A 13,195-nucleotide genomic window follows, 5' to 3' on the forward strand; every position below is an offset into this window, starting at 1 on the left:
GGATCCACCTCTACTTTAACACTCTACTCAATTCCACTTGAACAAATTGTTTTCTTCCCAATTCCACCTAAACTATAAAATTCTACATAATTAACCAAAATCAATTGATTTGTGTTGTTAGAAATTTATGCGAATCCTAAAAATTGAAATTGGGACTTTTGTGTTTTTGGAAATTTCTCCAAATCGATTTTAGAAGTTTTGATTCGGATTTGAGTTTTATTGACTAGAATTCGGGTCAAAAAATATTCATTCGGGTTCAGTTAATCGTGTATTGTAACGCGAATTAAGATACACAAAATCCCATTTTAACAGCTTAATTGATATTTTTTTGACCCAAATTCTAGTTAGTAAAACCAAAATCCGAATCAAAACCTTTAAAATCGATTTGGGTAAATTCTAAGAACAAAAACGTCACAATTTCGATTTTCGAATTCACAGACATTTCTAAGAACTCAAAATTAATTGATTTTGGTCAATTATGTAGAAATTATGTAGTTTAGGTGGAATTGGGAAGAAAAAATTTGTTTAGGTAGAATTGGATAGAGTGTGAAAGTAGAGGTGAATCCTAGTTGAAACCATATTCTACAGGTGGCCATATATAGGCAGCCCTATTGTATTTTTGTTTCTACTTCAAACGTAATGTATACAAATTTATGCCTGGATATCTTAATCCACATATGTATATAATTTTAATCTAAAGTGTTTTTCCTATCAATGGTACTAAATATATCATCTTATTGTATAAAAGAAGTTAGGAATTAGTCAGTTAACTATTGTAACGATTCCATTTGATCCATTAATATTCTATCTTATTGCTACTTTTTTTTTGCTTTAAGAAGAAAAAGAGTGGCCATGAACTTTTCACGCCTAATTTTGGATACAATAAAACTTAAATGACGATTTTACAAACTAATCAAGATTATTAGTGATAGAGAGTTTATATGCAGGTGACGGGCACGCCGATGACACACGCTTTGGTCCGTATATATATGTATAGTTTTGGACTCTTTAACAAAAGAAATGTATAGTTTTTTTTGTTTTCTTTTTCTGTTTGTTGTCTGCTACATTATTATCATAGATATTTTTTAAAGAAATAGTTTTGGATTTAAATCAAAGATGCATTGATTTAAAAAAAAATATGAGTGGTAGAGCACGTGAACTGAGACTAATTAATGGCTATGATTTGTCTTCTTTACTATAATTCACATATGACCATGAGTTATTAGTTATAATAACCTTTCTTCTTTTTGTTTCCTTTTATACACAAAGAAAGTTATAATACTTTTAGTTTTATTTTTGTGGACTATATAAATACTAAACTCGTAGCTTACGTACATCGAGTATGCACACAGACACTGTAGGTTTCATGCGCAAATATCATATCTATATATAATTCAGTTCAAAAGCTCTTTGGCCTTTTCTTTCGTCTTTGACTCTTTGTTGTATAAAAACGTACTTAAGACATAAGATTAAGCTTCATAAATCATAACGGAATTTGAAGTCAAGAGAATACAAGAGACATCTGAGTGAGAGAGAGAGAGAGAGAGAGAGAGCTTTCTCGTCTGATTTTTGTTTCAACAATATGTTCATAATAGGATAAATACATTATTACTGTCTCAAATGTGTATAATATGGTTTATATAATATACACACAACATATATTAATCCCAGTCAAACAAAAATGGTAACACTAATTAAGAGTATATATATCACTTTGTCTGAAAACAGAAAACATAAAAACAAAAAATAGAGCTAATGTCTTACAGTAGTTTTACATGGACACACAGAGGCTCCAGCTTCTTCTACTCTCTCTCTCTTTTTGACAGTTCACGTTCCCGGCAAAGCTTTAAACAAGAAGCCCATCTCTGAGCTCAGCCTCTTCTTAGTCAACCATCTTGTGAGGCCTTACCAGCCAATTAAATAGTCAACGATCAGTTGTATGGTGTGTCTTTTCTTCACTTGTGAGGTCGTAGCTCAAGCTTGTAAGCTCTTATTTCCATGGGAGAGATCGAGACTCGTCCTTCCTTCTGCGATGATGAACCATCTCGAGGCGGCTCTTGATCGTCGTACCCTAGAATCTCCATGTCTTCTTGCAAGAGATTCAAAGAAGTTGGTTTTACGTTTGTAGCTGCAAGATCTTTGAACATGTCTGAGAAGTTCACCGGTTCATTAGCCACGCTTGTGCAGTTTTCTCTTCTTCCTTTATGGCAATAAGCAGAGTCCCAAGCTCGTCTGTTGAGGATAAGAGCAAACCTCGGCTTGTCTTCTTCCACTTGCTGAGAGTATTTGGATGGACGCGGAACCTTGAAATTCACTATGTGGAGGTCACACGGTAATGGTTTGGCTAGAGGTGCAAAGGAACCATATTGCGGACCACGCACAGATATGTCTTGCGGTTTCTTGGCAATGAATGTGTTTATGGGATAGTTCAAGTGAGCACCTACGAGGTGAGAGAGAAGTGAAGGGTTCCTCGGGTTAGGGTTGGAAGAATGGTCTGACTGAGAAATGTTGGATTCAGCAAGAAGATGAAAAACCACAGTCATTGCACGGTTATCCATAACACCTTGTCCGAGACCACGTCCGTCATCACGGACCAACCGTCTGTCCAGCATTATTTCCAACCAACCATCTTTGAGGCTTGCAACACCAAGAGATTGGCGAGAGTGCACAGAGAATCTCTGTCCATTGGATCCTTGGATAAATGCGAGAGATGGCATTGGGTAGTAGTTTCCTTGAAGAGGAATCTTATCATAAGTTTCTCTCCTACTCATCTGGAAACCATTGAGATCTGAATAGAAGACCTTCTTGTTGTCAACATCAGTCTTGTACCGGACAATCAATTCATTGTCATCGAAATCCTTACCTAGAAGCTCAGCATGATATTCTATCTCGACCACTAGATCCTGAAGCGTATTACCTCCAGTGTAAAGACGAGTCTTGTGCGAGAGGGGTGATTTCTCCCATCTGGTTTTAGGGTAAGAGAAGACTTCTTGAACCAGCAGACCTTCAGAGGTGACTATATGTCCACCTGGTTGAACAATTGGCTGAGCTTCGCCATTTGGTTTGAACAAGTAAGCTCCACTTTCTGGACTGGAGTACATACCTATCTCTTCTCCCACGACAGTCTCTGATCCATTTCTATGGATTATCTTCCGCAGTAATCCGTTTTTCACATCGAACACAAGAGTCTGATGTTCATTTCGGATCTCAGTAACGTCGCTGTCCAGTTTGGAGCAGGAATATGGAGGAGGACAAGGAAATGGGTCAAACTCAGAAGCGTATTTAAGTTTAGACAGTGTAGCTTTCTCACATTCTACATTCCCATTAGCAATGTAATATGTTCTCAGACCAAGAGCTGGGATGGAAGCTTTCCAGTAAAGGCGATGTCTGCCGGTGAATAGTTTGGTATTGTCATGCTGCACTTCAGGAGAAATTTGGCTAGGGACACAAGTCCAGTTTGAGTCCAGTACCGAGATTTCAGCGCGGTTAACAACGACAGTCACTACCTCCTCCCTCGTCTGTTCCGATGGATTGAAGAGTATAACTGTGTGTGAATTTCCTTCCCGTGCAGCAATTGGCTTGTGAACCGGCCGAGCATCATACTTTGATCTCACTTGCTCTGCCTCAAAAAATGACGGGGATTGATCAGATTTTTCTTTCTCATGGCGGATCCCAAGAAGAACTTCTATTGCCTTAGACATAAAGATCTGAAGGTCTTGCAATGAAGTATGCATCCGGGTGCCATAATCTTGTACCACATAATCCTTAGCAGTTCCAGTTACCCCATCATGGTGCTGGAAAAGAGCTAGATTTCTTCTGGCAGCAGTTAACTTATACGCAAAGCTAGTTGGAAATTTCTCACACTGAATTCGATGGCAATAACCTAAAAGAAATGACATCATGATCTCAGCTCCACGAAGAGTATGCTCAAGCACACGATCAACAGCTTTGAAGAAAGGCCTTGAAACATAATAACCACTCCAATAGTCTTGTTGCCTATCTGCATATGTAAAGAAGTCACCTGACAGAGAAGGGAAACCAACAACCTGACCAGAGCCAACCTCACCAGGAAGAGAATAGTTAACTCTGTCAGCTTCTTCTCGGACTGTTCTGAAATAATCCTCTAAAGTACCAAACTTTGCCTCTGCATTTAGACTAGGATTAGAGTTGATGTAATCAAACAACATTTGGTAGTTACGAAACTGAGCTTCGGCTTCATCAATACTGATGTACCTAAAATCATCTCCAAGAGGTATCAGAAGGGTATTTGTTCGATACAGGGATGATTTTTTCCTGTATTGATCCAGAAGCTTTAATGCCCTCTCCTGCACATTTTCTTGTGTGGTCTCCACTGGGTGCTTTCCCCATGGACAAAGTTCATACTTAAATCCCCGCATCCGAGCAAAATCAAACTGACAGCAAACTGCAGGCTCTGGCCCACAGGTGTGTGGGATATCGTATGAATAAAAAGGCATCATATGAACAAAAATATCAGTTGTTTCCATAGCATCCCAACTCTGACGCCAAATATATTCCAGATTCTTATGCAGTGCAAGGTCTTTCTTAAGCTCGTAATGAGTCCTCTGAATAAGCATGTTTTCAAAACCCATACGGCGGAGGAGATAAGCCATGGTTGATGAATAGCCAAATGGATCTATGGCCCAAGAATTCTTAGGAATAACCCCAATTGTGTCATTCAGCCACATATTACCCTCTGCGATCTGCAGAAGAAGTGGTCAAGACAAAATTAGATACAAAGAGCACAGCCAGTAAAAGAATAAAATATGGTTTACACTTGGAAAACCTGGAATCCTAACTCCTGCAAGATGCTTTACCCAAAAAGGAAAAGAAAAAAACACATGATAGGAACACAATGCAACAAGCGGCTGATTAACTAGCATTATCTCTAGCCAATTGACATTCTAACATCACACGTTCTTATAGGCATAACCAAAAAAGAGAGGGTTTCCAGCTCAAAGGAAGCATTAGGTAATGACAAACTATAACCAACCATATGTTACATAATAAATACACACTAAATGGATTAACATTAAGTGAAAATGCAGTAATCATGTTTGTTTCAGTCGTCAATCATCATCTCTGATTCATCAAGTGTTATACTTTTAAAAACAAACATGAGCAGACAAATAAGTGCAGAAAACAGTAATCATCTTTGTTTCAGTCGTCAATCATCATCTCTGTTTCATTAAGTGTTATATTTTTTTAAAAACAAACATGAGCAGACAATTAAATGCATAAAACTGGAAAGTCACATGATGCTGTACATACCTGTTCAATTATGGCAAAATAATGTGAATTAGCCTGCAGGTAACATTAAGAAGAAACTCAGTAACATACATATTGATCAAGACAATCAGCATAGGAATGGCATGGAACTAAACAACCATTCCTTCTTTTTAAAACCAAACAAGTCAGAAACATACCTCATCATTCATTACCCAGCCACCTCCAACGATCTCTAGCTGCCCATTCTTGACCAAGTTAGTCAAAGCTTCCTGTTTATTGGGTGAAGCATCTCTCCACCATCTCTCCAGATATGACATCTCCTCCCATATAAACTTTCTTCTGGAATCCTATTGAACAGATTCAAAACAAACCCCACTCAAATCAGATTCTAGCTAAATGGGGAAAAAATATATGCAAGAGTGAAAGACAAATCCAATTCAAACCAAGAACAAGATCAATAAAACACTCATATCCTACTATTACAAAAACTATGAATATCTGGCTGCAATACTTAAAAGTATCCTCCACTTTCAAAAGCCACAACTAAAAAAATTCTAGCTTTAGCTCCAGACACTACAGTTTTTAAAAGAATGGGCTTAAAAATTCAAGCTTTGGACCAAGCTTAAAACTCTGTTTCAACACGAAAATACAGAAACAGAATGCAGCAAAGAAGTTGGTTAAGAGTTTAATGACGTCATGAGAAATTTTAGGCACACAAAGATTGATCACGGGATAATCGTGGTGTTGATGGGAGAGAATAAAACTTAATAAGGAAACAAAAAGCAAAAAACTTTGGGCATACCTTAGATAAAGTCTCAACAATGGTGTCAAGAATATGCCTGGATTGTCTCTGATAATACTCCTCCACAGTCAATTTCCAACCAGGGTCGTTGTGAGAGTGAGGCACAACAAAGATTTTGAGCTTCTCTTTGTCCCACTCATCGCCTTTATACGTAACCCTCCAACCTTGTTTCCAAGGACCACCATCTTCATCAAGGAACTCAATCCTATCGTATAGATCTTTAGTAGTGATATCAACGACGGCGGCGGAATTGGAATCGTTCAAGGGTCGTCGAGAGATATTCTTCCGTAGCTTCACGATCCGACTGGATCTGGTGGGAAGGAACCGTGAGGAGATCGGTCCAGGTACGCCGAAGTGGAAGAGTGTGAGGAAGAAGAAGAGGAGCGAGACCACGAGTGCGATGACGAAGAAGTTTGCGAATAAGAAATTCATTAGGACTGTTCGTTTTCGTGGCTTTCGATTCATGGCTAGTTTCGACTTCGATAAGGCTGTAGGGAGGAGTGAGTGACCCCATCCTCCGCCGGTGGAGCTACGGCGGGTGTTGCCGATGTAGGAGGAGAACGGCATGATCTTGTTCTCTCCTCCTCGGAATGTCCAAAGGCTTTTCCTTTTTCTTTTTCCTATCTAACGAATGAAACTACGTCGTTTCTAAGTGGTCGGTCTTTTTGGCTTGTTTGGGTCTGAGTTCATCATATATATGTGTAAAGCGGATGGTCCGTCTTCTTTTTAGATTCGATGGACTTTTCTACTAAATTGTGTTTGGTCTTTTGTAAATTCGAGTTATTGGTCATGGTGTTTTTTGTCTTTTACTCGTAAGGTTAATTTCGCTCTTCTTTTTTTTCGTGATCAGAAATTTTGTACCACTTTCTTTTTTTTATTACTGTATGTAGTAATGCATATCACTTAATGCAGATCATCACTGAAATTTAAACACTTTATTTATTAATGACGATGAAAGTGACAATGACGCAAAAGTATGAATATTTCTGCTAATTCTTAATATGCATTTTTTTAATACAAAATGTATATTTCCTTTTTGTTCATATGACATAGACATGTATTTAAGATTACATAATATCGTTTTAAAATAAAATACAATAAATGTGCTTCTAAGAGCACATGAAAATGAAATACTAGACCACGAATGATAAAAAAGAAAATCTTGACTTTGAAGAAGAAACTTTGACATATTTACAATATACATATATATAAAGACCATATAAAACCAACATTTTAGCCATAAAAATTATACATATACTATACTTTCACAAATAGTAAAAATCAAATTAAATGTAGCATATGTATATCGTCCGCGAAATTATTTAATAAAAAGATAAATCAATATTTGTATTTTGCGTGCGAAACTACTTAACCGAAAAAGTAAAAAATAAGAATAAACTGTAAAATTATACAATATTTTTATGTATGATATTTTTGAAAAATAAAAATAAATTTGTTTTATCTAAAACTCTAGTTATCTAATAAAAAAAGGTATATCTTATTAGAAATTAGGTATAAACATATACTAACTTAAAATCAAACTAAATGTAACATCCACATATTGCGTGCGAAATTATTTAATCGAAAGAAATTAAAAAATTTCTAAAAACCCCCAAAGAAAAACTAGAAAGTTGTACAATACTTTTTAGGGTCTCTACTTTTTTATACAATTTTTTTTTTGTAAATTAACAATAAATGTGCTTCATCTAAAACTCTAACTAGGTAGATACATATAATAAATTTTCTCAAAAATTAAAATCTAGTTAAAATTACTATCTTCAAATTACTTAACGAAAAAAAAGTAAAACAATTAAAAGAAAAAAAACTCTAAAGTTAGGCAATGCATTAAACCGGTAAAAGTATTTCCTAATTTGAAAAGAACCCGCCTATTACATAAAAGTGGTTTTGTTTTTTGAGGTCACAACAAAGCTCAGATCCAAACACAGCTCTTGTGTTACCCTCTCGCTTTCGCCTATATAAATCTCGTCTTCTCATTCAGAAAACATCTTTTTGTTGTCTTTGTCTCAGGAAAATGGATTCTCTCGGTCTCCAGCCTTACTGCCGCAAGGAGAAATCTCTCGGAGTTCTAGTCTCCAAGTATTATTCATCACTCATCTCTCTCTCTTACGGATTCTGATCAGATTTTTAGTTTCCTTTGGTTTTTCACGTTTCCGTTGAAATTGTTATCTCTACTCTATTTATATTTTCCCATTTATTTCAGTTTCCTGAGACTGTATAATCGCGACGTTGGTGATTTGATTGGGCTCGATGAAGCCGCCGGATATTTAGGTGATTGTTTTTTTTTTTTTTTTAATTCTTCCCTATAATTTCGTGTTCGATTGGGTTTTGGATATAATATATTATGCATATTTCAATTGATTAAAATAAAATGAAAAAATTCAGGCTTTGTGAGAGTTGATTTCAATAGATGAGACTAATTGATTTTTGTTGATACATCTCGAATTGTAGGAGTTGAACGTCGGCGTATATATGATGTGGTCAACATACTTGAGAGTATTGGGGTAAAACATTTGATGTTGATGATGTTTGATGCTGTCTGATTGAGGATTTGATTTTATTTGAGCTGATTAGGATTTTGTGTGGTGTGTTTCGTTTTCTTTACGCAGCTTGTTGCGAGAAGAGGGAAGAATCAGTATTCGTGGAGAGGTTTTGGAGAAGTTCCTCGTGCTCTCACTGAACTCAAAGTACTTTAAAAACAACGAATCAATCTTATATGGCTTTTATTTTTTGTCTTTCTTTAGGTTTTGGGTGATTGTTTTGTTTTGAAAATGGTTTGTGTTTTACAGAGGCAAGGAATGGGAGAGAAGTTTGGGATCATCCCTTATGTGACCAAATCTGAGATGGTAACTTCATATTTCAGACTCTGTTGCTGTTGATACTTTCTGTTGGATGGTTTACTGAAGTTGTGTTTCTGATTATGTCAAACCATCAATGAAGTGGATTACATTAGATTCTTATTTGAACAGGTCTTGTATGAGAAAGAAAGAGAAGAATCTCTCGAGTTCACTCCTGAGGATCAAGAGAACTCACCATCCCCTAAACTTGGTAATGATCTTATGTTATAACATCATTGATTCGTGAAGGCTTTAGTAGTATTACTCTATGCTTTTTCCTATTTTGTCCATTCATTTACTTTCGATCTAGATTCCTTTACGAATGGAAACATGTCCTTGATAGTAGTGAATTTTGCATAAGAATGCTCTATCAAGTGAAACGTTTCCAGCATAAGATTCGTGTTGGAAGCCTAACCTTTTCTGTTTGCCAATGTTTTAGACAGCAAGAAGGAGAGATCTCTCTGGCACCTTTCACAGAACTTTGTGAAGCTTTTCTTATGCTCTGATGTAAGTGAATAAGTATTATTATATCTCTCTATACAACTTGTGACCAATCAGCAATTAGTTGACACCTCTCTTGTTCCTACTTTGCCATCAGGATGATCTAATAACTCTCGATGAGGCTACAAAAGCATTGCTGCATGACTCACAGGACCCCTTGAATATGAGAAGTAATCCTAATTCCTTCTCTTAACCTTTTTTTGATCTCTGATTATTATATACAGAAGCAATGACCAAACCCCATTTCTGTAAACTCTCTGCAGCTAAAGTTAGACGCCTTTACGACATTGCAAATGTGTTTTCCTCAATGAATCTGATTGAGAAGGTACCAAATACTAGCTTGTTTCTGTGCAGATATAATAGGAATCTTGAATATTCTAATCTCACATCTTATTGTACTTTTAATTTAACTTTTCTTATGTTCATACTATACATGCAGACTCATACTCCAGAGAAGAAGACAGCATATAGGTGGTTGGGAGCCAGAGCCATATCTGTAAACAGATTCCTTACCGCTTCTGCAAGCTTATGTGATCGTAGTGAGCCTAAGAAGCGAGCGTTTGGGACTGAACTGACAAACTTTAACGCAAAGAGAAACAAAGCGGAGTGTTCTAAAGACAGGAAGCATTACGGGAATCAAAACACAAGCAGTGTTATCAAGGAAGAACCATATGACGAGAACCCTGACGTGAAGAACTTTGCCTTTGGATCATCCACTCCCGCAGGTACTTCTGGGATGAACAACATAGGGAACAACATTAGGCTAAGACTTGGATTTATCGAGACCATTTCTTCTCTGTACCAACCGCAGTACTGCAATCCTGGTAAAATAACTACTCTCTTCTTTGAGTTATCCTTATATCATGTGGGGACTTCTTACAAATGAAAGTTTGTTTCATGAACAGCGTTGTTTGGTCTTCTTGCGCATTACAAAGAGACTTTTGAGGCATGCCAAGAAGAGTTTCGTCGGAAATGACTTAATAAGGTAAATAAACTTGCGGCGTTACTTCAGTACTCTGATCAAAAGCCAAAATTTAGTGCTCTTTTGCGTTAAAAACTACAGGAAAAAAACTCGTACAGTTGAGATTATTTTTACTTGCAAATCAGAGCGTTATCTTTTTGGTTTTTGTAGAATATTTTACAAAAATAACTTTAAAGTAGCTGACCGTTTAGTTTTCTAGCGTTACTTATTTGTTGCTAATTTATGGAAAACCAATTGTGTAATCCATTTTATACAATTGCTCAAAACAGTTTTCGTCTTTTCGATGCTATTATCTATGTTGAAAGGAATTCTGAAACGTGCAGACGTACCAAATTACAAAAAAGCGATTGAAGTTTGCACCTTTTTTTTTGTTTTAATTGAATGTGAAAATTGTATTCAACATAAAAAAGATCTCCAATGATTCCATCTGGTTTTTCATTTTTTGAATGTGTAAAACAGATGGATTCATTAGAAATCTGTTTTTAGATTCACTCAATGTTACATTCAGTTCAAAACAAAAATGTGCAAATTTTAATTAGCTTTTATAGTTTGGTATGGTTCGATTTTTATGGTAACTGCTGCTGAATTGGATTGAAGAAAGGCTAACCTTTCTAAACTTGAAGAAGCAAGTCAAATTGTCCGGAAATATAATTCCACTAGAGAATTCGTCATTACCATGTAAAAATGGTATATTGTGTACTAGTTGGCTTCGATGGGATTCTAGAAACTTCTACTAGTAGTGGTCTGAGTAAAAATATTCTTACAAGGGCTCGTGACCGTGAGTCTCCGTTTTAAGAGATGATTGTGTCTGTGTCTATCTAATTAATATTTAACTCTGACCAAACACGAGAAAAGACCAAAATCTAGGCTTAGTGGGCCTCTCAGATCACTAAAATGAACGAAGGAAGATTTTTCTAAACAAAAAAATAATTATACATAAAACAAAAATAAATCCTAATTATCAAAAAAATATTTAAGGAAACAATTGAAAAAAAAAAAAAAAAAGATTCTTCCAATACCCAACGCATATCACGCAGCCACACAGCTCTGAGAGAGAGAGAAACAGAAGAAGAAAACAGAGCTCGAGACGCTCAATATTAATGGCGGCCGCATCAGCACGAGCCTTTTTCATGCTCTCTCCTGTTACGGACTTATCAAAGAAGAAGCTAATCCTTCACCAACCTCCACCATCGTCTCCTCGCCGGTTACCTTGTGCTCCGAATCGTGCGGTGTCGTCTTCCTCTGCTGTAATCAGCTGTCTCAGCGGTGGTGGAGTTTCCTCCGACGATTCGTATGTGTCTACTCGTCGTTCTAAGCTGGATCGAGGTTTCGCTGTGATCGCGAATTTGGTGAATCGGATCCAGCCGCTTGATACGTCTGTTATCTCCAAAGGCTTATCCGATTCAGCTAAGGATTCTATGAAGCAGACGATTTCTTCTATGCTTGGGCTCCTTCCTTCCGATCAATTCGCCGTTTCCGTTACCATCTCCGAGCAGCCTCTTTATCGTCTCCTCATTTCTTCCATCATCACCGGGTATATATTTTTCAAATTTTAATCTCTCTGATGCGAATTTTGTTAAATATATGTTTTGCAACTAGTGTGGATTTAGCGATTTTGCTTCGTGTGTGGTTTTAGGTATACGTTGTGGAATGCGGAGTATCGTGTATCACTAAGGAGGAATTTTGATATACCGACTGATCCTAGAAAGGAGGAGGATCAATCTTTGAAAGACGATGTAAGATTTGGTTCCGAGAAGGGAGTGAGTGAGGATTTAGGGAATTGTGTTGAGGAATTAGAGAGATTGAGTCCTCAGGTCTTTGGAGACTTGTCAACCGAAGCGTTGAGTTATATTCAGCATTTGCAGTCTGAGTTATCTACCATGAAAGAGGTAATTGAGTGTGTATCTCTCCTTTCTGTGTCTTTATTTTGCTCTAGTTTAGTTGCGGAGAACTAAATTGAATTTTGGTCGTAATCGAACTAGTGTCTGTTATCGGATTAGCTGTGCTGGCTTGTGAAGGTCTTTGTCTTCCTCATGTTTGAATTATTTGTCTACATTGGTCAAGTCTGATTCTGTTTCCATGAAACATTAAGCCGTAATACTTATTTTACTCTATTTCAGGAGCTAGATTCACAAAAGAAGAAGGCTTTACAAATAGAATGTGAGAAAGGAAACAAGAATGATTTGTTGGATTATTTGCGTTCCCTCGATCCCAAGATGGTACTAAACTTTGAGGTTTCCTCTTTGATTCTTATTCTCTATCTCAATATCCTCTCTCTCTCATAAAAAGAATTCATACATATTGACAGGTGACTGAGTTATCTCAACTGTCTTCACCGGAAGTGGAAGAGATCGTGAACCAACTTGTCCAAAATGTATTCGAGAGAATCTTTGAAGACCAGACTACTTCAAATTTCATGCAAAATTCTGGCATAAGGACGACAGAAGGTGGTGATGGAACTGGTAGAAAAGTAGACACCTCCAGGGATTACCTTGCAAAGCTCCTTTTCTGGTAAAGTCAAACTCCTCTTACGACTGTAAATAACTAAAACAGAGCTTGTTGATCTCATTCACGATTCGTTTCGTTTCAGGTGCATGCTATTGGGACATCATTTAAGAGGTTTGGAGAATAGGTTACATCTCAGCTGTGTTGTTGGATTGCTGTAAAATCAGAAAAAGGAGACAGAAAAAAAAAGAAACACCAATGTATATTCTTCTCCCCCATTTTGATTTCTTTAATCTAAGCGTTAAGTTATTACCTATCAACGTCCCCTGCAATTTTCCATCTCTTTAAGTTTTTCTAGTTAGG

General features: G+C 36.8%; 3 protein-coding genes across 3 annotated transcripts; 2 read left to right on the forward strand and 1 right to left on the reverse strand.

Annotated features, from left to right (window-relative positions):
• Positions 1-1,554: 1,554 nt before the first annotated feature.
• LOC17881567 (alpha-mannosidase 2) lies at positions 1,555-6,945 on the reverse strand. Its single transcript, XM_006286870.2, has 4 exons — positions 6,050-6,945; positions 5,445-5,594; positions 5,290-5,322; positions 1,555-4,721 (listed from the first exon to the last, which is right to left on the reverse strand). The coding sequence occupies exons 1-4, from the start codon at positions 6,614-6,616 to the stop codon at positions 1,956-1,958; spliced, it is 3,516 nt and encodes a 1,171-aa protein (XP_006286932.1). The 5' UTR covers positions 6,617-6,945; the 3' UTR covers positions 1,555-1,955.
• Positions 6,946-8,018: 1,073 nt separating this feature from the next.
• LOC17884251 (E2F transcription factor-like E2FD) lies at positions 8,019-10,676 on the forward strand. The gene is made up of 11 exons (XM_006287999.2): positions 8,019-8,146; positions 8,271-8,338; positions 8,519-8,571; positions 8,677-8,754; positions 8,857-8,913; positions 9,037-9,115; positions 9,344-9,411; positions 9,503-9,575; positions 9,669-9,730; positions 9,845-10,229; positions 10,311-10,676. Exons 1-11 carry the CDS (start codon positions 8,082-8,084, stop codon positions 10,379-10,381), a joined length of 1,059 nt encoding a protein of 352 aa, XP_006288061.1. The 5' UTR covers positions 8,019-8,081; the 3' UTR covers positions 10,382-10,676.
• A 719-nt stretch (positions 10,677-11,395) lies between these two features.
• Positions 11,396-13,146, forward strand: LOC17882864. The gene is made up of 5 exons (XM_006287989.2): positions 11,396-11,921; positions 12,024-12,276; positions 12,508-12,606; positions 12,696-12,898; positions 12,978-13,146. The coding sequence occupies exons 1-5, from the start codon at positions 11,488-11,490 to the stop codon at positions 13,051-13,053; spliced, it is 1,065 nt and encodes a 354-aa protein (XP_006288051.1). The 5' UTR covers positions 11,396-11,487; the 3' UTR covers positions 13,054-13,146.
• The last annotated feature ends 49 nt before the right edge of the window (positions 13,147-13,195 follow it).

The sequence above is a fragment of the Capsella rubella genome, unplaced genomic scaffold, assembly GCF_000375325.1.
Source record: "Capsella rubella cultivar Monte Gargano unplaced genomic scaffold, Caprub1_0 scaffold_6, whole genome shotgun sequence".
In the NCBI taxonomy this organism is placed as follows: domain Eukaryota; kingdom Viridiplantae; phylum Streptophyta; class Magnoliopsida; order Brassicales; family Brassicaceae; genus Capsella; species Capsella rubella.

What these genes read in the sequence shown, in the direction of transcription:
- LOC17884251 (XM_006287999.2), top strand. Translation starts at nt 8,082, where the DNA reads ATGGATTCTCTCGGTCTCCAGCCTTACTGCCGCAAGGAGAAATCTCTC. An exon ending in CTCGGAGTTCTAGTCTCCAA is followed by an intron (nt 8,147 to 8,270) that starts GTATTATTCATC and finishes CATTTATTTCAG; the next exon opens with TTTCCTGAGACTGTATAATC. An exon ending in ATGTGACCAAATCTGAGATG is followed by an intron (nt 8,914 to 9,036) that starts GTAACTTCATAT and finishes TTATTTGAACAG; the next exon opens with GTCTTGTATGAGAAAGAAAG.
- LOC17881567 (XM_006286870.2), bottom strand. Translation starts at nt 6,616, where the DNA reads ATGCCGTTCTCCTCCTACATCGGCAACACCCGCCGTAGCTCCACCGGC. An exon ending in TTGTTGAGACTTTATCTAAG is followed by an intron (nt 5,595 to 6,049) that starts GTATGCCCAAAG and finishes TCTGTTCAATAG; the next exon opens with GATTCCAGAAGAAAGTTTAT. An exon ending in GCTGGGTAATGAATGATGAG is followed by an intron (nt 5,323 to 5,444) that starts GTATGTTTCTGA and finishes TGTTACCTGCAG; the next exon opens with GCTAATTCACATTATTTTGC.
- LOC17882864 (XM_006287989.2), top strand. Translation starts at nt 11,488, where the DNA reads ATGGCGGCCGCATCAGCACGAGCCTTTTTCATGCTCTCTCCTGTTACG. An exon ending in ATTTCTTCCATCATCACCGG is followed by an intron (nt 11,922 to 12,023) that starts GTATATATTTTT and finishes GTGTGGTTTTAG; the next exon opens with GTATACGTTGTGGAATGCGG. An exon ending in AGTTATCTACCATGAAAGAG is followed by an intron (nt 12,277 to 12,507) that starts GTAATTGAGTGT and finishes ACTCTATTTCAG; the next exon opens with GAGCTAGATTCACAAAAGAA.